General features: G+C 37.6%; 1 protein-coding gene across 10 annotated transcripts in view; it reads left to right on the forward strand.

Annotated features, from left to right (window-relative positions):
• Positions 1–25762, forward strand: part of EPS15 (epidermal growth factor receptor pathway substrate 15) — a 139923-nt gene that overhangs the window by 13462 nt on the left and 100699 nt on the right. For 8 of the 10 annotated variants that reach the window (XM_025991853.2, XM_025991852.2, XM_025991855.2 and 5 more), the window contains exons 2-4: positions 20910–20951; positions 24276–24365; positions 25223–25270. In XM_025991853.2, the coding sequence (XP_025847638.1) occupies positions 20910–20951; positions 24276–24365; positions 25223–25270 (180 nt within the window). Of the gene's footprint in view, positions 1–15081; positions 15240–19790; positions 19934–20909; positions 20952–24275; positions 24366–25222; positions 25271–25762 lie in introns of those variants that run through there. The other 2 variants (XM_072724008.1, XM_072724009.1) reach the window with 2 other exon arrangements.

Genomic DNA, 25762 nt, shown 5'->3' on the forward strand with positions numbered 1-25762 from the left:
TAACTGACTTTTCAATTCCAGGTGTGGCCAGAATCCTGGTGGCTATGAAGTAGCATCTCTTGGTTTTGATTTGTATTTCCCTAATCACAAATGTTTTCTAGCATCTTTTCGTGTACTTATTAGCCATTTGTTTATCTTCTTTGGAGTAGTATTCATTCATGTCCTTTGCCCATTTTCCAGTTGGGTTGTCTTTTTATTATTGAGTTATAAAAATTTGTTATGTATCTAGTTACAAGTCACTTGTGAGATCTGTGACTTGCAAATATTATCTCCCATTCTGTGGGTTGTGTTTCCACTCTCTTGATAGTGTCCTTTGATACGTAAAACTTTCACATTTTGGTGAAGTCCAGTTTTTTTCTTCTTTTTTTACTCGTGCTTTTGTGTTTTATCTAAGAGGGTTTTTTTGGGCAAATACTGGGTCATGAAGATTTATCCCTATGTTCAAAGGGTTTTACTATTTAAGCTTTTACATTTAGGTCTTTGATTCGTTTTGAGTTGGTTTTCACATGGTGTGAGGTAATGTTCCAGTTTGATTCTTTTATATGGATCTCCAGTTGTCACAGCACTGTTTGTCAAAAAGACTGTTGTTTCCACACTGAATGATCTTGTCAAAAATCATTTGACCAGGAACACCTGGGTGGCTCAGTTGGTTAAGCATCCCAACTCTTGATTTTGGCTCAGGTCATGATCTCAGGGTCCTGTGATTTAGCCTCAGCCCAGTGTTGGGCTTCACCTGGGTATGAAGCCAGCTTAAGATTCTCTCTCCCTCTCCCCCTTCCCTCCCTGCCTGGCCCCCAGCCCTGCACGCCCACATGCATCTAATCTCTCTCTCTAAAAAAAAAAAAAAAATCATTTGACCCCAGATGCATGAGGTTATTTCTGGATTCTTAATTTTCTTGTGTTGTGGGACGCCTGGGTGGCTCAGTGGTTGAGCATCTGCCTTCGGCCCAGGGTATGATCCTGGGATCAAGTTCCACATGGGGCTTCCTGCATGGAGCCTGCTTCTCCCTCTGCCTGTGTCTCTGCCTCTCTCTCTCTGTGTCTCTCATGAATAAATAAATAAAATCTTAAAAAAATTTTTTTTTCTTGTGTTGCTCTTTACATTTATCCTTGTTTAGTAAAACATTATCTTATGTCTGCTTGTAGTAAGTTATGAAATTGGGAAGTGTTAGTCCTCTAGCTTTTTCTTTTCAGGATTATACTTGGCTACTCTGGGTTCTTTGTAATCCCATATGAATTTTAAAACTGACTTGTCATTTTCTACAAAGAAGTCATTTGGAATTCTCATAGGGTCTATAAATTAGTTTGGAGAATATAGTTATCTTAATGTTAGGTCTTCCAATTCATTAACGTGATTTTTTTCCCCATTAAATAGATCTTTAATTTTGTTCAGTGGTGTCTTGTAGTTTTTAGAGTATAAGTTTTGTACTTATTTGTTAAATTTATTCTTAAGTATTTTATTCTTTAGTTATTTGAATGGAATGGGTTTCTTAATTTCATTTCTATATTTGTTGCAAGTGTATAAAAGTTCAGTTAATTTTTGTGTATTGACCTTGTATCCTACAACCTTACTGAACTCATTTATTCTAATAGTTTTTTTAGTGGATTCCTTAGGAATTTTTATGCACTGTATAAGATCATGTCATCTATGATCATGTTATCTGTGACAGAGAGAGTTTTACCTCTTCCTTTCCAATATGCATGCCTTTTATATATTGTTCTTGTTTAATTTCCCTGGTTAAGACCTCCACTACAATGTTGAATAGAAGTATTGAGACTGAACATTCTTCTTTTGTCCCTGATCTTTGGGGGAAAGTAGGCACATTTATAAATAGTACCTTGAAGGTGCCTAGTTTAGCAATTGATTGTTCAGGAAACCTAGTGTTGTTTGAAAGGGGTTTATTTATTTATTTATTTTTAAAGATTGTATTTATTTGAGAGAGAGGGAGAAGCAGACTCCCTGCTGAGCAGGGAACCCGATGTGGGGCTCAATCCCAAGACCCTGAGATCATGACCTGAAATGAAGGCAAACATTTAACCAACTGAGCCACCCAGGTGTCTTGAGAGGGGTTTATTTTATTTTTTAAAAAGATTTTATCCATTTCTTCATGAGAGACACAGAGAGAGAAAAGCAGAGGGAGAAGCAGGCTCTGTTCAGGGAGCTTGATGTGGGACTCGATCCTGGGATTCTGGGACCATGCCCTGAGCCAAAGGCAGGTGCTCAACCACTGAGCCACCCAGGTGTTCTCCTGAGAGGGGTTTAGGTCACACTTTGATAATGTAGCTCAGGGTTTCTTTCTTTTTAAGATTTTATTTATTTATGCATGAGAGACACACACAGAGAGAGGCAGAGACACAGGCAGAGGGAGAAGCAGGCTCCATGCAGGGAGCCCAATGTGGGACTCGATCCCCGGTCTCCAGGATCAGGCCCTGGGCCAAAGGCAGGCACTAAACCGCTGAGCCAGGGGAGCTGCCCTAGCTCAGGGTTTCTTAAGAGAGAACTTGTATATCAATATCACCTGAGAACTTAGAAATGGGAAGTCTTAGACCTTATCTAGTCCTACTTTGAATCAGAATCAGAAACTTGAGGGTGGGGGATTTACTTATTAACCTTTTGTGTGATAAGTGTAGTTCGTATTTTGAAAAAACTAATGCTACTAATGAGTAACATAGGGTTTTAAGTCTATGAAGCATGTAGTATTCACAAACACTGTTTATGGTAGGTATTTTTCTTTTTCTTTTTTATACATATGTAGAAACAACCCAGGGAGTTTGTCAGTTTTCTATGCTTTTGGGCAAGTAGTTAAAAGAGTGAGCTCTGGCATTGTACTGTATGGCTTGGAATTGTAGTGCTGCCATTTATATCAGCTATGTGAATTTGGGCAAGTCATTTAATCCCCTTGTGTTTCAGGTTCTTTATGTGTAAGATATGAACGAGTGCCTACTTTATAGATTATGAAGATAAGATAGTACAAGTAAAGTGCTGAGGATAGTGCTTGGCCCATAAGTAAGTCCTTAATAGATAAATTTTTAAAAAGATTTTATTTATTTATTCATGAGAGACACAGAGAGAGAGAGGCAGAGACCTAGGCAGAGGGAGAAGCAGGCTCCCTGCAGGGAGCCCGATGCAGGACTCGATCCCAGGATCCCTGAGCCAAAGGCAGATGCTCAACCACTGAGCTACCCAGGTGCCCCAATAAATAGAAATATTTGTTATTACAATCTTGGTCAAGAGGACCCAGCCATGGCCCATTTTCCATAACTTTCTTCTGTACATTTTTCTTGTGTCTGAATTTTTCTTCCTCTCCTTTGCCTTACTCACATGACAGATCCTGTGTACCTCCTGTCTGTGAAGCACTGGTTTCTGCCCCGTGACATACATAGTAAACAAGATAGTCATTGGCTGCATGGTTTAATATTTCTAGTGAAGGAGACCAGCAGAAACCAATAATAATAAATATGTCCAATTGTGATAAGAGCTAGGAAAAACAGTAAGTAGGGTAAGAAAAGAGGTTGCCATCAGGAGTTATTTTAGATAGAGTGGTCAGAAAGGCCCCTCTGAGGAAGTTATTTTGATTAGAGATCTGAATGAAGTAAGAAGTAAGCCATATAAATATATTTTTTAAAGATTTTATTTATTTATTTGAGAGAGAAAGAGGGAGAGGAAGAACTTTCCGCTAAGCAGGCAGCCTGACACAGGGCTCCATCCCTGAGCCCTGAGATCATCCTAGAGCCAAAGGCAGATGCTTAACTGACTAAGCCACTTGGGCACCCCACCATGTAGGTATGTATGGACATGTTCCAGGTAGATGAAATAGCAAGTAAGGGGTCTTGAGGTAGGAGTGCTCTTCACAGTTGCTTGACCAGTTCCTTTAAGATTTAATTTAGGTGTCACTTGTAAATGACTTCCTCAGCTTTTTCTATTTGTTAAAAAAGAATTCAGACATTACTTTTCTGCTTCCCTTAGTTATCTCTGATTCCATAGCAACTGTGTTTACTCCCTCATGTTGCACTTATCACAATGGATTGTTGTCTGTTTTTTCCCCTCTACACTTAAGTTTCCAACGTCAGGGACTATGGTTTCTTAGTATTCCCAGTATCTAGGCATATGGATGTACGATAGATGTCTAAATGAATGAATTTAGGACTTTGTATTTCTTCAGTATGTTTCTCTCTGTACTTTGTTTTTGTTTTTTAAAAGATTTTATTTATTTATTCATGACAGACACAGAGAGAGAGAGAGAGAGACAGAAACACAGGCAGAGGGAGAAGCAGGCTCCATGCAGGGAGCCCGATGTGGGACTCATTCCCAGGTCTCCAGGATCACACCCCGGGCTGAAGGCAGCGCTAAACCACTGGGCCTAACCGCTGGGCCTAACCGCTGGGCCACCAGGGCTGCCCTCTCTGTGTACTTTGTTTCTGCCTGGTAATAACATTAGTAATACAGTTTATTTGAATACTTTCTATTTGTCTGGCAGTCAGCTTAGCGCATTAAATACATTTTTGTATTTAGCCATTGTGTTATAATTTTGCTTTCTCTTTTTTTTTCTCTTAAGGCTAAATGACAGGAGGGCAAAGAAGTTGTCCTATTTGTTCATCTCTCTATCGGGAGTGTCTAGTACAATGACACATTAATAGATCAGCAGTTGTGTAAATAGGAAATGACTGATATTAGTATGTTAATGCATTGTCTTCTACTGAATCACACAGACTACATAGTGTAAGGCATATTTGTATAATATTTCAATGGATCCTGAACTGGGAGTTTTAAGCATAATAGGTCATTTTAGCTATCTTCAGCCTTCCTAGCTGCTTTCCCTAAAGCAGTATCTTATCCACTCAACTGTTCGCGTAAGTGCTCCAGCCAGAGTTACTGTATTTCCTCAACTAGAAATTGAAATGAATGGTCTAGTAATTATATAAAACACTTGAAATTGAGACTGGATGGATATTATCTCTATACTCATGTGCCAAAATTATCCCTGCCTGCAATTCCAGTAGAAATTCTTATTCCTAGTACTTTCCTGATTGAGGTTAAGCAGTTACGGTTTCTGGTATAGGTAATTCTCTGTAGAGGCTGCATGAGTGATCAGCAGACAACCCCCGAGCAATGCTTGCATTTTGAGAGGGGTGTGCTAAGTAGGCCAAATGACAAATTGGTGGAATGTGTGTGGCTGACTATAACACTCTGCTAGTATTTTACTAAACTAAGGATTGAAAGGCAACATATCTTTTCACATTATAGTATAGGTAAGTTGACAGTATTTTTCCAAAGTTTCAGTCATTTGGCTGAAAAAGGATGCTTTTTATTTCCTGGCTTGCAGATTTTATTCCCAGGAAAAGACAGTGAAATGCAAGGATGTTTATCATATGAAAATCAATCAATGTAATGTACCACATTAATAGAACAAAGGGGAAAAAAACCCCACATGATCGTCTCAATGCAGAAAAAAGCATTTGACAGAATTCAACACCCTTTCATGATGAAAATACTCAATAAATGAGCAATAGAAGGGAACTTCCTCAATGTGATAAAAGCCATATATAAAAACCCACAGCTAGCATCATACCAAGTGTTGAAAGTCTAAAAGCTTTTTTTAAAGATGGGGAGCAAGATGAACATGTCTGCTTTTACCATCTCTATTCAACATAGTATTGGAAATTCTAGGTAGAAAAATTAGGCAAAAAAAAAAAAAGGAAATAAAGAAATAAAGGTATCCAATTTGGAAAGGAAAATAAACTTGTCTCTGTTGATGACATGATATTTTAAAAATTTATTCTGATAAGTAATACATAGCATGAGATATACCCCCTTAATAAAATTTTAAATGAACAGTACAGTATTGTTAACTGTAACCACAATGGTGTGCACTAGATCTCTGGAACCTTTTCATGTTGTATTACTGAAACTCTTCCCATTGTATAGCAACTCCCCATTTTCCTCTTCCTCCAGTCTGTGACAACTTCTGTGCTTCTTTTTGCCTCTATGAGTTTCATTATTTTAGATACCTATTATAAGTGGAATCATGCAGTATTGTCCTTCTGTAACTGACTTAATTTCCCTTAGAATGTCTTCAAGTTTCATTCATGTTGTAGTATACACAGGATTTCCTTTTTTTTTATGGCTGAACAATATTCTGTTATATGTGTACCACATTTTCTTTATTTTTTAATTAAGTTTTGAAATTTTAATTTCAGTTTTGTTAACATACAGTGTTATATTACTTTCAGGTGTACAATATAGTGATTTAACAATTCTGTACTTTCTCAGTGCTCATCATAATTGTACTCTTAATCCCTTTCACCTATTTTACCCACCCCCCCCACCCACCTCTCCTCTGGTAACCACCAGTTTGTTTTCTGTAGTTAAGAGTCGGTTTCTTGTTTTGTCTCTGTGTCTTTTTTCTTTGCTGGTTTGTTTTGTTCTTTAAATTCCACATATGAGTGAAATCATATGTGTACCACATTTTCTTTATCCATTTGTTGATACACAGTTAAGTTCTCTCTAGTTCTTGGCTATTGTGAATCATGCTGCTGTGAACATAGGGGTGCATATCTCTTTGAGAACCTGATTTCAGTTCTTTTGGATAAACACTGAGAAGTGGGATTAATGGATCATATAGTAGTTCTGTTTTTTAACTTTATGAGGAGGCTTCATACAGTTTGACATGATTTTAAATGTAGAAAATCCTAAAGATTCCATAAAACCAATGGTAGAGCTAATAAATTTGGCAAAGTTGCAGGATACAGAATCAACACAAAAAAAAGTTTGCATTTTTATGCAATTTTTACTAGCAATGAACAATTTGCAAAGGAAATTAATAAAGCAGTTTTGGGAGTGCTTCTCCGTCATTTGAGAGGCTGATTCTCGGTTTCAGCTCAGGTCCTGATCTCATGGACCCTGAGGTTGAACCCAGAGTCTGGCTCTGAGCTCTGTGGGGAGAATGCCTGAGATTCTTTCCCTCTCCCTCTGCCTTTCACATGTGCACATGAATGCTCTCTCTCTCTCTCTCTCTCAAGTAAATATTTAAGAAAAAAAAAAAGAATATCATTTGTAGTAGCATCAAAAGAAATAAATTTAACCAAGGGGGCAGAAAGAAGACTTGTACAATGAAAAGTAGAAAACATTGCTTTGACTTAATGTTTGATTGTGATACTAGAGAAATAAAAGCAGATAAATATATGTAATTTGGGGTTAATAATAAAGTTTTTTTTTAAAGACTTTATTTATTCATGAGAGACAGAGAGAGAGAGAGGCAGAGACACAGGCAGAGGGAGAAGCAGGCTCCATGCAGGGAGCCTGACATGGGACTCAATCCTGGGAACCAGGATCACGCCCTGGGCTGAAGGTGGCGCTAAACTGCCGAGCCACCCAGGCTGCCCAATAAAAAAGATTTTAGGGACACCTGGGTGGCTCAAGTGGTTGAGCGTCTGTCTTTGGCTCAGGTCATGATCCTGGAGTTCCGGGATCAAGTCTCGCATTGGGCTCCCTGCATGGAGCTTGCTTCTCCCTCTGCCTGTGTCTCTGCTTCTCTCTGTGTGTCTCTCATGAAGAAATCGATAAAATCTTTAAAAAATAAAAAAAGATTTAAAAAATTATTTTCATATTAAGTTGTGTTAATTAAATAGGTGGCCCTTATGACTAAAGGTGCCTTAGAATTGGAACATGGTAATACTTCTCTGAGTGTTATGGAAGCTCAAATGATACACCGCATATGAAAGATGCTGGTAAGAATGATGAAACTAACAACATAGATGTTAAAAGCTAGTAAGATAATGGAGAAAATAACAACACTGATGATTGAAACAAACAAATGATTAAGAACAAAAAGTCTTACAATCAGACTTCTTGGATTTGAATGCTGGTTCCAACACTTAAATAGGTATATGACTCTGAGTCACTCAGTTTATTAATGTCTCATTTTCCTCATCTGTAATGTATAGGAAATACTCAATAAGGATTTAATGTATGTTACATTATGAAGCTATAATACGCTGTGTATGTATGATTTTTAAATGTGGGGTATTTAAATTCTGACTTTATAATTTAACTTCTCTTTTAATTTTATATTTATGTATTGATTATTTAAGTAGGCTTAACACCCAGTGTCGGGCTCAAACTAATGGTCCTGAGATCAAGAGTGGCATGTTCTTCCTACTAAGCCGGCCAGCCAGCCAGGTGCCCCTTAACTTGCCTATCTATCATCTATCTATCTATCTATCTATCTATCTATCTATCTATCTATCTCTATCTATCATTTATTTATGACTTGCCTTTTTAAAAAGCAGCATTTCATTGTTGAATCTTTTGGGTCTCTGGTATCCCGTTAACTATGAAAGATTTTTGCTCCTTACCTTCTTTCTTAGAAAGCAACAACATTTCATTGCTGATTCTCTTGGGCCTCTGGTACCCCCATTAATTGTGAAATTTTTTTTTTGTTTTGTGCAAAGCTACTGAAGAGCTACTCTCCATATGTCTGTATTAAATTTCAGCATATTTGTTTGCCTTCATTTACTACAGGCCAACTTTTACTAATCTATTAGTTCTGGGCTATTAATCATTCTCTCCAACTGGTGTCAGTGGTAGACTGTGAGGGTTTACCCTCTCTCCCATTTTGTAAGTCATAATAATGAAAATTCTTTTTACAAAGTTCTTTGCTATTTTAGAAATGAAGAAACAATAAACATCCAAACATGTTTATTTTCTTGGTTTACTTTAAGTTTGTTTAAGAAATTATATGTATTTCAAATTATACTTGAGACAAAGTAAGGTTGTGTGGATATTTTTTATTTTATTTTTTAATATTTTATTTATGAGAGAGAGCTAGAAAACAAGCAGGGGAAAGCAGAGGTTGAGGTAGGAGCAGACTCCCCACCAAGCAGGGAGCCTGAAGTGGGGACTTGATCCCCGGATTCCGGAATCATGAACTGAGCTGAAGCCGATACTCAACCAACTAAGCCACCCAGGCACCCCTGTGTGGATATTTTTTAAATGTTAGATCTATAGCATAAAAGCATTGGGATAGCAAAGATTTTCTGTTGCTTTATTCTTTGATCCGTATTGTTCTGAATACCAGTCAAGAAATATGTAAAATTCACTCTTTTAGCCAGTTCTTTTGTTCTTATATCAGAACTGTTTTATGCAAGTGATAGGGAATGCCAGTTCTTAAGTGGAAAGGGAATGTTAGTTTATGTACTTGATAGGTCTGGGAGTAGAGCTGGCTTCACATGTGTTAAGGTCTCAATGATATCACTCCTCTGTTTTTCCTTCATATCTTGGCTCCAGTCTTATGCAAGCTTTTTGGTGTACCACTAAGAGGATTTTATACACTTTATAACTACTAGTACATGGACAAGAGAACCTCTTTTCTGGTAGCTCCCACAAAAGAACTGTGATTTTGTCTGATTGGATCGACTAAAGTTCCCCTTTTTCCCTGAAACAGTTGCTATGGAGAATGGGTTGAAGAGTTGGTTTACCAGAAAGAATTGAAGTTACTGGTTGTTATGGGTCGATTTGTGCCTCTCTCCCACTCAAATTCATATGTTGAGGTCCTAAAACATGACTTGGAGAGAGTCACTAGAGATACAGTTAGTTGAGATGAGGTCATACTGGAGTAGGGTGGGCCACTAGTACAGTGATGTCTTCATCAAAAGCAGAAATTTGGACACAGACATGTAAGGAGAATGCCATGTGAAGATTGGAGTTATGTTGCCACAAGCCAAGAAACTACCAGAAGTAGGAGAGAGGCCTGGAACAGATCCTTCCCTAGTGCCTTCAGAGGGAGCTTGGCCCTGCCAACACCTTGATTTTGGACTTCTGGCCTCCAGATTGTTAGTAAATTTCTGTTGTTCTAAGCTGCTTAGTTTGTGGTATATTTTTATGGCAGCTCTAGCAAACCAGTGTGGTGATCATGAATTTATAGTAATACCAATCCTGTTCAGTGACTTTCTCAGCTGCAGCCTCAAAGAAAAGAGGGTAGTTGGATTCATCCAGGTTTGGGATTTTGCTATATTTGTGTGACCAAATGACAAGAGGAGTAAGATTTTAGGTTATTGGCAAGAATATTATCGAAATCGTGCATCATTGTATCTAAACTGAATGAGGAGGGAAGTATAGTAAGAGAGGGTCTGGTGGTTCAAAGTCAAAATGAAAGGGCCCATGGCTAAGAGGTCTTATAGAGGCAAAGGACTATACCTTGAAAGAAGTCATATTTGGAGAGCAAGATGCTCAAAGTATGATTTAGGAGGAAGAGCGAGTGCTGGTCAAGGTAGAAGGGCTAGGAAGGATGTGACCATGGGAGTAAGATAGTGAGTGGGCCATAGCATATGTATAGCTCCATGTTTTGCAGTGAATACTGGAGTTAAGAGGTCTAGGAGGTAAGAAGCCAGGTTGTTGGATGGGTTGTTTAATCTATGATATAGTCATCCATTGGTAATGAGATTCAGAGTAGAGAGGAAGACAGTGAGTTGCCAAAGCCTTAGATGAGGTAGAGACCAGGTTAGAAGACACCAGTGTTTTGTTTTGTTTTTTAAATATTTTATTTAAATTCAATTTGCCAACATATGGTAAACACCCAGTACTCTTCTCATCATGTGCCCTTTAAGTACCCATCACCCAGTTCCGCATCCCACCACCCTCCTCAGAAGACTCCAGTGTTAAGGAAAAGAAGAGAGTAATTTTATTGAAATGTAAGAGCCTCAAAAGAGTAAAGCTTTATTTATTTACTTTTTAAGTAGGCTCTGCACCCAGCGTGGAGCCTGACATGGAGTTTGAACTCATAACTCTGAGGTCAAGACCTGAGCTGAGATCATGAGTTGGATATTTAACTGACTGAGCCACCTAGGTGCCCCTATAGAATTTAGTGATTCATCACTTGGATATAACACCCAGTATTCATCCAACAAGTGCCCTCCTTAATGCCCATCACCCATTGTTTTTTTTTTTTTTTAAGTTTTATTTTATAACTATTTATTTATTTATTTATTTATTTATTTTAAAGATTTTTATTTATTTATGCTTGAGAGACATAGAGAGAGGCAGAGACACAGGCAGAGGGAGAAGCAGGCTCCACTCCATGCAGGGAGTCCGACATGGGACTTGATCCCGGGTTTCCAGAATCCCACCCTGGGCCGAAGGCGGCGCTAAACCGCAGAGCCACCAGGGCTGCCCCCCATTGTTTTGTTTTTAAAACAAAAAGTTGAGTAACATAATGTGGACAAGCTGTGGGGGTAATCAAAGGGGATTTTAATCCCATTTCTGGACCCTGAGATAGGCTGGATGTTAAAACTGGACCATCTGAGAGTGCTATCAGGGAGGTAAGAGATTGAGTTCCATTGAGAGTGGGAGGTTGAAGGTAATATTTTGAGAAAAGATATGTCTGGTTTTCTCTTCAGGACAGGACCAGGTGTTATTTCATGTTGGTAAGGAGGGAACATTCTCAGTAGAGGTTGAGGAAAAAAATGACTTGCTTACTTTTTTCTTTATGTACTAGACAGTAAACTTGTAAGTAGGGACTATGTATCACTGTGCCTACCTCAGTCTTTGGCAAGTAGTAGGTTGTCAATAAATGTTGAATAAATGAATTTATACTTCCAACAGTATTTGAGAATTTACTGTAAGAAGGAATTTCATTAATAATCATTCATTCAACTAATATTTATTGAGGGTTTTCATATGTAGATATGGTGGTAGGTATTGGGGATATGATGGTGAACAAGATAGATATGGGCTTCTGCTCTAATGGAGCTCACCTTAATGTGAGGGCTGTAACACACACACACACACACACCCACACACAGGCAAAATTAAAACAAGTCATAGTAAGGGGTTTCTGAAGGAAACAGAAACAAGCAAGACTGAGGTAGAATATAAAAGAGAAGAGGACCTACATCATAAATGATCCAAAAAAAATCTTAGAATGGGTAGGTAACATTTAAACTAAGTCCTAAAGAAAATGAAAATACCAACTATGATTTTCAGGAAGAGAGAATGACACTTGCAAAGTCTGTGAATTGGGACAGAATTTGCTCTTCAGAACTGATGTCAGAGTGGGTTTTAGAGAAAAATTTTTTTATTTTTCTGTCAGATGTTTGGGAGATATCCAAGTGGAGATGTAGAAGGTTAATATAAAAGTTTGGAGTTAGAGAAAGGGTCTGAAGTAAAGGTAGCAGTTTGGTAATCATCAGCGTTAGGTGTGGTATTGAACAATGGAAATGGATATGATCACCTGGGTTAATGTATAAAAAGGAGGTTGTGAATGTCCTTTGTAAAAGGTAAAGTGCTATACATATAAATACAGGAGATAGTTATTTGGTTTCATTTCTTCCTTACTTGAATTGTTATAATTCATGTATTATTCATGCTTAAAGATAATGCTTGTCCCAGTGATTTCTCTTTATTTTGGGCTGTCTAGACTGGTATGTGTAGGGCTTCCTGTCTTCTGAGGAGAGACCAGAGCTACTCTTTATATTCATTCTTTGTCACTCTGCCACTTAGATTTTTGATCAGGTTGGGCTGGATTTAACAAAAGCTGGTTTGTTATTGGTCTGAGTTGTTGGTATGGTTTGTTTACATCCACTGTTTTTCGGTAGTATACGGCTATGGCATCTTTTGAAATCCTTTTGTTTACTTGAAATACCTTTACCTTTCATTTCTGATAATCTCCAAAGCAAATCTATTCTTAGATCTAGATTTTGAAAGCTTTCTTAACAATACTCCTAGAGTTCTAGGAGTCACAACTCATTTAATAATTTAATAATGTACTAGGTGTCTTCTAGGGACAGAGCAGTAGGTTTAGGTACCTAGGGTTCCAAAAACCATACAGGACTCTTGCCCCTCAAACAGCTTATACTTAAAGTTGCAGTGCTCCATTCTGCAAACATGCTAACATCTCATGTTTGTCCCATAACAAACCATTTTAAATTGCTAACATAGTAGGCAGAGACCTAGGAATACTTCAAGAACCGTATTAAGAAAGCTTTCAAAATCTGTGCATTCTCTAAGTGAACTGCATTCTCTAAGTGAACTGCCCAGATGCCTGCTTGTGTTACCTTAAGCTTCTCATCAGCTTTAAAGGTGAGGACTGCTTACAGCACTTGCTTTTCTCCATCCTCTACTCAGCTTCAGGGTTGTTTTCCTTCCTGAGTTTCATTATTATTGACGTTCTTTTGATGCTTCAGACATGTTCAGATTGCTGTTTCCTTTTGTCAGTTTGAATTGCCCCTTTTTATTTTCTCATTCTTCTGCTTACTGTTCATTTTTATCCTGTTTTCCTTTGTATTGTGAAATATACAAGTCTGTTTTAGACATCACAAGAGTGTCAGAAGGATTTAGTCTCCTTTGCAAGCCATTCACATTGAGTAAATTATGTATATAAATGCATAGGCTTTTCTGATTGTATTCATTACTTTGGCCTTTGTACCTGCTGTTCCATCATTAAAGGAATTGGTGGTTTTGGTTGTGATTGAGTAGTTGAAAGGATGTCAGGGCTAGTTCCACTTCTGGTTCCTCAGTTCTCTTGAAAATGGAGCATTAAAAGGCTGTATTCTTAATAAGCTGAATTTTTGTGTGTTAATATGTAAAAAGTACTTGTATGGCAAATTACCTGGAAAATTGTGTGCATTGTAACATTTATTTTTTTTATAACACTTATTTTTCTATGTCTACTAGTACTGAATTGTTACTTGTTTTCTTAAATTTTTAGATTGACCAAAACAAAACAGATTTTGGGTGGTTTATTTAGAAAAATAAAATCTTTCCCATTGTCTTCTTTTCATTACCTAGACTTCTGTATCTGTTTGCCTTTATACACAGTGTTCTTCCTGTCTGGATTGCTGCCTCTTTATTTCATAGTGGTCTTCAATAACACGTTTACATGGCAATTTGCAAAAAGTACTATAGAGAGGTTGCATATACCCTTTATCCAGTTGTCCCTAATTGTAATACCTCATATAATTCTACTACAATAGCAAAACCAGGAAATTGACACTGGCACAGTTCATAGGACTTACTCAAATGTCATTGGTTTTATAGACACATGTGTGTGTATTTGTATGTAGTTTTATGCATATAAAGTTTTATCATGTGTGGATTCATGTAACTAGCAACAATTAAGATAACCGTTCCATCACAAAGATTTTTCATTTTCTTTATATTCATACCCACTCCCTTCATTTTATTAATTTATACACTGGTTATTTTTTTTTTTTTATCATGTTACTCACTGGTTACTCTTCATTGTGTGGCCCTGTGATTAACGGAAAAAAGATAAACGTTATGTTTTAGAGGTTATTTCTCTATTTTTACCTTTTTTTCCCCACATCCTTCTATAACTATTTACAATAAGCCTAATAACACTAAAGTTTCAGTTCATTTTGTGCACTATAGAATCATAGTCTCCTATGACAAGACCCCCAAAAATGAAACTAAAAATTCCACGAGGCAATTCTTGACATTTATTTATTAACCTATGAATTTCCCTAATAACCAGGGCCACCATCTCCTCTTCTTCCACCACCACCTTCTCCTCTTCCTCCTCTTTTTTTTACTACCTGGTATTCTTTGGTGTTAGATTACCTGTATGTTTTGCTGGATTATGTTGCAATAAGAAATAACGCAGAATATCGGCTTACAATAACAGAGGTTTAATTATTGCTCACATTATAGGTTCCCTAGTAATCAACTACAGTTCTACTCCATGATTCTTTTTCATTTTAGGATCCAGATTGCAAGAGCACCCCCTATTTGTGACATACTGTTCTCTTGGTAGAGAGAAAAGAGCAAGAGTTAGTGGAAACATAGCTCTTAAAGCTTCTACTTGCAGATGGAAGTTTCTATTTCACTGGCCAAAGTAAGTCTCATGGCCAAGCCAACAACAGTAGGGTTGTACTTGCCACAGAGACACACTACAAGTCACATGGCAACAGGCAGAGGTGTTAATGATACTTTGAAAAGAGGAGAATAGATGAGAATTATAATGCAACCTACCTTAGGATGGTATAGTATGCAATACTTCTGTAGTAACTTTTTTCTTACTGAAGTTTATGATACTTTAAATGGTTTTTTCTTAATAAAAATAGCAGCTCCTTTTTTTTTTTTAAATTTTGTTTATTCATGAGAGACACAGAGAGGCAGAGGAAGAAGCAGGCTCACCGTGGGGATCCTGATGTGGGACTCAATCCCAGAACCCTGGGATCACGACCTGAGCCAAAGGCAGACACTCAACCACTGAGCCACCCAGGTGCCCCACAATTCCTTTCTTTTTCTTTGTTGCACTAGTTAGAATATTGGTTCAAGCCAAAATCACACTGGTTTAAACAGAGAGAGTTTATCTCCCTTAAGCAACTGTCCAGGTAGGGTAAGTGGTATAGGACAGACATAGCATCTTTATGATAGTATCTGGGACCTAGGCCCTTTTTCTCCTGTTGTTCTTTTTTTTTTTTTTTTTTTTAATTTTTTTTTTTTTTTTAATTTTTATTTATTTATGATAGTCACACACACAGAGAGAGAGGCAGAGACACAGGCAGAGGGAGAAGCAGGCTCCATGCACCGGGAGCCCGACGTGGGACTCGATCCCGGGTCTCCAGGATCACGCCCTGGGCCAAAGGCAGGCGCCAAACCGCTGCGCCACCCAGGGATCCCCTCCTGTTGTTCTTTTATTCTCAACCATGTTTTCCATCTCAGTCTGGACAACTGGTCCATATTCTGCCAACATACCTGTATTTGACAAGCTGGAAGAAGGGCTAGGAGGTAGAAAACATTCTCCAGACTTCCCTGTAGGTGCATAGACCTGGGTTGGACACATTATTATTATTTTTTTTTCTCATTCCATTGAGGAGAACTGGGATTGTAAGAGAGGCTGGGAAATGTACCTTTAGCTAGGTGTCCACGTGTCCAGATAAGGCTTAGGGGTACTGTTCTAAAGAAAGAAGAAAGGATATTAGGAAACAGGCAGCCATCTCTTTAATTAATTTCATCCATATGAGACTTATGAAAAATAGATATTACTAGCACTTTACAGATAAGGAGACAGGCTTCTAATTTTATTTTGTATTTATTTGAGAGAGAGAGCATGAGCAAAAGGAGGGACAGAGGGACAAGCAGACAATCTGCTGAGTGGGGAGCCCAGTGCAAGGCTCGATTCCAGGACCCTGAGATCATGACCTGAGCCAAAGACACTTAACTAACTAAGCTACCCAGGCTCCCCAAGGAGACAGGATTTTAAAGAAGTGAAATAAGTGGTTCAGGTTCATCTAAGAAGTAGTGGAATTGGACTTTGGATCTAGGCCTATCTGATACCAAAACTTGAGTATTTTTTTACAAAACTGTATTTGCTTTCTAACATCTATTATTTACAAGCCCTTAACATTTTTTCAGAGTAGTAATAAATAGCTACTGACTCTTTAGAAGGAATTCTTATATTTATGAATATTTTACTTTGTGGCAACTGATGAATTTATTATATAGCTAATAAATAATTGTTTTTAAATGTTAGAATTTTAAAAGGTCAAATTTTTATTTGGACAACTTTAAAAGTTTTCCTTTAGAAATTAATTTAGATACTAAAAATTCATATGCAGTTTTGAATATGGATTTCATATTTGGGGGATTTTTGTATTTTCCCTCAATTTGAAAATAGCTTTATTATTTTAATTATAAAAATAGAAAATGCTTATAAAAAAGAATACAGAGTAGTACAACAAAGAATGTAAAAATAATTTATACCATTTTAGCTATATGCTAAATTTATTTCTGCATTCATTATGTGTGTTGTGTATCTGTGATTTCTTTTTTTTTGTGTGTGTGTGTGTGATTTCTTTTTGATTTAAAATGATATTTCAGGAAAAAAGTTTTTGCCGAGACACACCAAAAACACTCTTTGGTCTTTTTGCTTGATGAGTGAATTGGCAATTTGGATAGCTTTTTCCATTCTCACTTAGCTGTATCGTATTAGTATACTAATCAGTACAGGGTGTACTTTAGAACACTTTAGTGTGCTAATGCCTTCTCAAATGTGTTTATGTAGTAACCAATGAGTCTGTAATGTGAGGATTAGTAAAGTACAATTTGGAGCTCAGAATTTCTTTTTGTGTATGAGATTCCCATTCCTCTCCCCTCAGCACTAAAAATTCAACTGAATCATCTTTATAATTTAACTCTTCATTATAGATGGAATGTATTTTATTTGCTTCCTCTAGCAAAGTATTTTCACCCTTATCTATAAGTAGGATGGATATGTAATTTTTTACCAAATTTGGACATTTTTGAGAATGAAAGGGATACTTATAAATATTTAAAATTTTGAAAGTTTTTTGAAATATATTTTTTGGCATCAAAATGATTTCATTACATTGACAGGTAAGTATAGTAGTTCTAGACAAAGACAGTTTTCAGAAATAAAATTATTAAAACATACTATAACAAAATTAAGTCTTTATATTAATTATCACAATATTTGCCATTTATATATGTATACAATGGAATATTACTCAGCCATTAGAAACGACAAATAGGGATCCCTGGGTGGCGCAGCGGTTTGGCGCCTGCCTTTGGCCCAGGGCGCGATCCTGGAGACCCGGGATCGAATCCCACGTCGGGCTCCCGGTGCATGGAGCCTGCTTCTCCCTCTGCCTGTGTCTCTGCCTCTCTCTCTCTCTGTGACTATCATAAATAAATAAAAAATTAAAAAAAAAAAAAAAAACGACAAATACCCACCATTTGCTTCGACATGGATGGAACTGGAGGGTGTTATGCTGAGTGAAATAAGCCAATCGGAGGAGGACAAACATTATATGGTCTCATTCATTTGGGGAATATAAAAAATAGTGAAAGGGAATAAAGGGGAAAGGAGAAAAAATGAGTGGGAAATATCAGAAAGGGAGACAGAACATGAGAGACTCCTAACTCTGGGAAATGAACAAGGGGTGTAGAAAGGGAGGTAGGCGGGGGGTGGGGGTGACTGGGTGACAGGCACTGAGGGGGGGCACTTGATGGGATGAGCACTGGGTGTTATTCTATATGTTGGCAAATTGAACACCAATAAAAAATAAATTAAAAACAATATTTGCCATTTAACAGCTTGGATAAATAACCTCTCTGAGATTAGGTATTAACATAATCCAGAAGATTCTAAAGGAAAAAGACCAGTTGGCTGCAGACCTAAGCTCCATGGAAAAGTCTTTCTCTGACCTCTTCAAGCGGTTTGAGAAACAGAAGGAAGTGATCCAGGGGTATCACACGAATGAAGAATCTCTGAAGAAGTGTGTTGAGGATTACATAGTGAGGATTGAGAAGGAGGGCCAGTGGTACCAGGCCCTGAAGGCCCACGCAGAAGAGAAGCTCAAGCTGGCCAGTGAGGAGATCGCTCAGGTGCGTGGCAAGGCCCAAGCGGAGGCCTTGGCCTTCCAGGCCAGCCTGAGGAAGGAGCAGATGCGCATCCAGTCACTGGAGAAGACAGTAGAGCAGAAGACTAAGGAAAATGAAGAATTAACCTGAATCTGTGATGACCTCATTTCCAGGATGGAGAAGATCTGACCTGAAGCCCTACTGCCCCCCTTCTGTACATCTGTCTGGGGAAGATTTTGTGTTCTTTCCTCTCACTTAACCTCTGTTTTTTAAACTAGACTACTTTAAGAAGAGTAAATAAAATTTCCCTTAGGTTTGCCAAAAACAAAAACAAAAAAAAAAACAAAAAAAAACCACCAACAAAAAAACAGAAAAAACTGGGTTTTCCAGAGAAACAGGACCAACAGGATAGACATACACACACATTCACATACACTGATTGACTGATTTTAAGGAATTGGCTTATGTGATTGTGGATGCTGGCAAGTCCTAAATCTGCAGGCCAGCAGACTGGGGACCCAGGGGTGAGCTGATGTTGCTCCTGAATCTAGAGGCTTTCTGGAGGCAAGATTTCTTTCCTCAGGGGACTTCAGTCTTTTCTCTTAAGATCTTCATCTGATTGGATGAAGCCCGTGCTTAACTGACTGAGCCACCCAGGTGTCCTAAATGTTTATTTCCTAATCTAGTTTTATACCCATTAAGGCTATAGGCCCAGCCTTGATGCTTGAAGATTTTTTCCTGTTTGTATTTCTAACTAAGCCTCTCTTGTCCCTCTCATCTACTTAATAAATGCTGTCAAATCCATTTTACAAACATTTGTTCAGACCATACCTTCTTTTCTGCCATTGCCAGTGTTCAGGTCCTCTATTGGGTCCATTAAAATTATTTCCTAAGTAGCTTCTACTTTCCGTCCTATTTTTCCCTCTTCACAAATAATCACCGAGACCTAATACTACGTTAATAACTCTTGAATCTGTCCTCTTTGTCTATTCTCAATTTCTTTACTTTTACTGTGGCGTGTGAATCCCTTAAGTTGCCTTTTACAAAACTTCACAATCTTCTTTCCAATTCCTGATACCATTCAGAATTTACTCTTTTCTTTCTCTTTCTTTCTTTCTTTCTTTCTTTCTTTCTTTCTTTCTTTCTTTCTTTCTTTCTCTTTCTTTCTTTCTTTCTTTCTTTCTTTCTTTCTTTCTTTCTTTCTTTCTTTCTTTCTTTCTTTTTTTCTTTCTTTCTTATTTATGATAGTCACACACACACAGAGAGAGGCAGAGACATAGGCAGAGGGAGAAGCAGGCTCCATGCACCGGGAGCCCAATGTGGGATTCGATCCCGGGTCTCCAGGATCGCGCCCTGGGCCAAAGGCAGGCGCCAAACCGCTGCGCCACCCAGGGATCCCCAGAACTTACTCTTTTCAAACATTAACTGAGCTTTCTGTTGATTGCAGGCCTTTGTGCATGCTCTTACCTCTATGTAGACTCAGCCTCTTCCCCTTCTCATCCATACTTCAAATGCCTGCACTGATGTCACTTCCTTGAAGTCTTGGATTTCCTTCCTGGTTCTAGAACACTCTTACACATTCATGTACAGGTGAACTTGAGCCTTCAGACATTAATACTCCTATGCTGCCTTTCAGATGAGATAGTAAATCTGTTCATTAGCAGTCCAGGGAACCCTTTGAACTGTGGTATGAACTCCTTGCCTACAAGCATTTCAGATAAGATGATATAAATATCTTTTTGTATATCAGCTTGTATATTCACTTGATTATTTTATCAAAATGGTTTTGAGTTGTATTCATAGGGACCTTGGACACTTAGGTAGAAGAAGATGAATGCTTTTGGACTTTCAACTGTCTATATATTGGGTTTCTTGGTAAAATTTTGCATGAGGAAAAAAGTTTTTTTTTTTGTTTTTTGTTTTTTTTTTTAATTTTTATTTATTTATAATAGTCACATAGAGAGAGAGGCAGAGACACAGGCAGAGGGAGAAGCAGGCTCCATGCACCGGGAGCCCGATGTGGGATTCGATCCCGGGTCTCCAGGATCGCGCCCTGGGCCAAAGGCAGGCGTCAAACCGCTGCGCCACCCAGGGATCCCCAAGTTTTTTTTTTTTTAATTTTTTATTTATTTATGATAGTCACAGAGAGAGAGAGAGAGAGGCAGAGACACAGGCAGAGGGAGAAGCAGGCTCCATGCACCGGGAGCCCGATGTGGGATTCGATCCCGGGTCTCCAGGATCGCGCCCTGGGCCAAAGGCAGGCGCCAAACCGCTGCGCCACCCAGGGATCCCAGGAAAAAAGGTTTTGATGACAAAAATAATTTTAAAATTCTTGTTCTAGAAAATAAAAATAAATTCTTGTTCTATTTTTTTCTACTTGATTCTTAATAATCCATATGGCTGCCTTTATCCACTTTCCCTTCCTCCTTAAAAGAAACTAAGCCAAACTGTTTGAAATAAGGATATTTTACTCTTACTCATCTTTGTTTCACAAATTTCTGTTGAATGAATGCAAATATACAGATGATTGATTAGTATTTAATTTCTAATTGTTTGTTTATTTTAGTTATCAAGTGGGAATCCTGTATATGAAAAATACTACAGACAGGTAAGATTTTTGTTTCTTTGAATATAAAATTGAATTTAAAAATGTTTTTTCAACTCTTGATTGTATATTTGCAGGTTACCAGCCAGCCGAACACATTTGATGTGTCTTGTTTTCAATTTCCTGTGCTTTAACCTTTTGTTTTGAGTGCTTAATACTTTTGACAAGCTATCAGAAAAATGAAGAAAAGAGATAATTAAGCCCGAACACTTAATTGTCTTAAATGTCTATCTATCCATATAATGTGTACTATTAGATTTAGGTTATAAAATCCATATAATATTAAATATATTCATGCAGATATAAATAACGAAATTAATTATAGCCAAATAGAAATGACTTTTCTGTTGTTTTTAAGACTTATTAAAGTTTAGGGGCACCTTGATGGCTCAGTTGGCTAAGCAACCAACTCTTGATTTAAGCTCAGGTCACCATCTCAGGGTTGTTGGATTCCCCTTACTCCCTCCTCTCTCCCGCCCTGTGTCCCTTTCCACTCTTGCTCGTTCTCTTATGTGCATGCTCATTCTCTCTCAAATAAATAAAATCTTATAAAAATACTTATTAAAGTTGAATTTTCGCAAAGTTAAAACTATGATTCTCATAGAAATACAAGTATGAAATGCATGTGAGTCAAGGATTTTATTTACCTCAATTAATTACTGGGAGAACCAGTAAGATGTAAAAATGAGAATATGAGTTGTAGAGATTTATATTCTCCACTAGACAAAATTCATTTATTGGTATGGGTAGGAATCATTGCATTGCTATGTTTTCTATAATTTAACTTCTATTCCTAAAGAATCTTGGATTGTACTTTTTAAAGCCTTTGCTGTTTTTCCTCTATCTTGAGAGTAGGGCCCAAATCTTAGAAATTCTTTCCCCCATATTTCATCTGCAGTACATAGGAATTTGAATGAATTTATCTCATTTTGAGATTTCCCTGTCTGTTGAGGTTCCTAGCCTGCTAAGTGACCTTGCTTTACTGTCTCTGAGACTGGGACCTTATAAACTGGGTTGCAGGAAACTGGGAAGGCTTTCTAGACATTGTCTCTGCTTAAGTCAGTCCTTTTTCCTTAATAGTGGCTTGTTCTTTTTGAATAAAAGATCATTATTCTCACATAAGCCATATTTTATACAATTTATTTACTCAACTATATCCTTTTTTTTTTTTTTTAAAGATTTTATTTATTTATTCATGATAGTCACAGAGAGAGAGAGAGAGAGAGAGAGAGGCAGAGACACAGGCAGAGGGAGAAGCAGGCTCCATGCAGGGAGCTCGACGTGGGATTCGATCCCAGGTCTCCAGGATCGCGCCCTGGGCCAAAGGCAGGCGCTAAACCGCTGTGCCACCCAGGGATCCCAACTCAACTATATCCTGATAAAAAGAAAAAATTATTTAACCTGTTAATAACTATATTGCCATAAAAATAAGAACATTCCATTGAAAGATTTGTTTTTGAGTTCTGAGGTCAGTGAAAATCAGATACCATTGAAAACTATTTCATTCAGTTTATAAAAGCAGAGCCTACTAAATCAATATAAGGAGAAAAAAGAAAGGGCTTTTCCACATATCCATTAGAAAACAGAATATTAACAATAATACCAACAGTATTCCAAATTAATAACCATAATTAAATATTCCCCAGCAGTTCATTAAGTCGTGTGTAATTAATTCTTCTTCCCTTGCTTGGGTCAGGAGTCTGCTTTCATGAAATGTATCTAATTCTGGACTGCACAGTTCTGGATCTTCTGACTTAGTCCACTAGTATAGACTGAGACTTGTCTAAAGTGATGTCAGTTCAGAAGTCTTTATTAAAAAGTCTGTATTTTGAAGTGTTAATAATTCAGATTATATGGGATAGTTCTTTCCGTGAGGCTCTGAGACTGTTTATCTTTGATGAAGACAAAGTTCTAGCCTATAGCTTATGGCAGGGCAAGTGTCACAGTACAACAGAAACTCTTGTATGTGACAGAGACTAAATGGCTGTGTTTAATTTATTATAGTAACCAAAAGAAAGGAAGATAGTCAAATTGTAATATGATACATAAATATTTCATAAAAGTTTGATCAGTGTTTCCCCTGCTAGGAATAGATATTCCCTTCTCCCTGCAGTCAGGGAGCAGGCAAAGTAGAAGGAGTCCTGGAGATTTTTAGAGGCAGGTTTGTTAATATTTTTGTACTTCTTTGTTACCCAAAATTTGAATTGGGCAAATTTTTTTTTTTTGGCAATTTTTTTTCTTCTCTCTCTCTCTCTCTTTTTTTTTTTTTTTCTGAGTGATTTATTCCACATTCAAGCACTTGAAAGAAAGGATTTCTCTTTTGCATCTTTGCTGGGATTGGCCTGTCTGGAATGCTTTGTATATGTTTACAACAATCTTAATCTTTTAACTAAACTGGAAAAACAGCTAGCTCAAAAATATCCTTGTATCGTGTTACTTTTCCATGACTTTTTAAAAATTTACTTTTCATTTTTTTTTTTTTAATATTTATTTATGATAGGCACACAGTGAGAGAGAGAGAGGCAGAGACACAGGCAGAGGGAGAAGCAGGCTCCATGCACCGGGAGCCCGATGTGGGATTCGATCCCGGGTCTCCAGGATCGCGCCCTGGGCCAAAGGCAGGCGCCAAACCGCTGTGCCACCCAGGGATCCCTACTTTTCATTTTTATAAACAATTTTACTTCAGGAATCATTTTTTTTGAGCTGTTTTTCTGCTCTTTGTGACATTCTGTTTTATTTTTATTTTTATTTTTAAAGATTTTATTTATTTATTCATGAGAATACACAGAGAAGAGAGAGAGAGGCAGAGACACAGGCAGAGGGAGAAGCAGGCTCCATGCAGGGAGCCCGACGTGGGACTCGATCCCGGGTCTCCAGGATCACGCCCTGAGCTGTAGACGGCGCTAAACCGCCGAGCCACTGGGGCTGCCCCTGTGACATTCTGTTTTAAAGGAAAGTTCCTATCAATTAGGAACTTAAGAATTTAAAAAGTATTTCCTTAAGTTTATTATGGAATCACTGCTGGTTTTAGAGCTAATACTCCTTTGACTTTTTTTTTTTTTTTTTAGGTGTTACAGTTTCTAAGAATAAATATAAAAGCAGAAGTTAATGATTTAAAAATGTTTGAAAAAACCCCCAGATCTACAGGTACTCCCATTTGTCAGAAGTCCTCTCCAGGAAATGCTGCCCTTTCTTGGCCTTTGTTAGTCAAAGGATTCCTGTCCCCTTTAAAAAAGTCAGTTCCCAAGTCACAGGGAGGAAGGCAGGTAAAATGATGATAACTTTGTCTCTATGGTTGTCAGCAACTTATGGTTTAAATCTTTTCAGGTTGATACAGGCAATACTGGAAGGGTATTGGCTTCTGATGCTGCTGTTTTCCTGAAAAGATCAGGGCTTCCAGACTTGATACTTGGAAAGGTAATATTTATTCATTTTAATTAGACTATAATGAATATTTATTTAGTATAAATAAATTGGATGCAAATTTAGAAAGATACCATCAAAAAACTTAGAACTGAATCATTGAAGCAGTTATAGTAATGGTAAAGGGAATTTGTGGTGCAGTGATTTACTCTTTTGAAAAGTAAGGGGTTTTTCGGATTTTTAGAAAACCAATTACTTTTTAGTAGGATGAAATGAGGAAGGAATAGTACATTTGGGTATTGAGGGAGAAACAGTGCAGACTGGGAACCTTGCCACCCACTCAGAGAGTTGGCTCTGTCTTTGTTTCCTGTACTATAACTGTCTCTAACTGTGTTTAATTTGTGGTCAATAGAGTTGGGGATGAGAGACTTAGAAAAGAGCACAAAGAAGTGGAAAGTCCCTCTCCTGCTAGATCTCCTGGTGAATCCTTATACATGATACTGATATTAATTATTCACAAATAAACATGAACTGTTTCAGCTTGCCTGTAAGGAAGAATACCATCTTAATATGGACCTAAAATCAAGGTAGTATGTTCTAGTAGAAAGAGCATTGAATTTGGAGTTAGAACCTGGGTTAATGAAAAGGGCATTGGACTTGGAAGTTAGAACCTGCATTTCAGTTCTTTTCTTGATGCCTTGAATGTTCTTGAGCAAGTATCTCACTGGGCCATAGTATCTTTGTGTAGGGTTGCACTAAATGACCTTCAAGGTTTCTTCCCACTTTTAATTCTGTGATTCTTAAATCTGATGACCAAAGAGAATGAAGTTGTAAATTGCAGGGATTTAATGTATCTTTAAGATGATTTTTGTTTAAAAAACAGATTGACTTTTTTTTTTTCTGAATTTCAGATTTGGGATTTAGCTGACACAAATGGCAAAGGAATCCTGAACAAACAAGTAAGATTCCGAGATTCATATGAAAAAGTTTTTGAGTGCTTCAGAATAAAAAATAACAAGGATTTTTTCTAGTTTTAAACTAGGAATTGGTTTTTTACCAATATTAGGTTTTCCAAGGGAAAGTGTTATAACAGTATATTGGAAAATATTTCCAATTCAATAGACATTAAAGTAACTGATTCCCAAATGTTAGTGTTAATTTGGTAACATTGTTCTCCTGGAATGTCGTAGCCTGTTGGGGCTTCTCTAACATGATAACATAGACTGGATGGCTTATAAATAGCAGAAATGTATTGCTCACAGTTCTGGAGGCTCGAAACACAAGACCAGGCTGCCAGCATGTTTGGGTGAGGACTATCTTCTTTGTCACAGACCTCTTGTTGTATCCTTCCATGGCAGAAGGGGCTAGGGATCTTTCTGGACCCTCTTTTTTAAAGCATTAATCCCATGAGGCCCCCATTCTGATGCCTTAAGCATGTCTCAAAGGCCCTA

The sequence above is a fragment of the Vulpes vulpes genome, chromosome 10, assembly GCF_048418805.1.
Source record: "Vulpes vulpes isolate BD-2025 chromosome 10, VulVul3, whole genome shotgun sequence".
In the NCBI taxonomy this organism is placed as follows: domain Eukaryota; kingdom Metazoa; phylum Chordata; class Mammalia; order Carnivora; family Canidae; genus Vulpes; species Vulpes vulpes.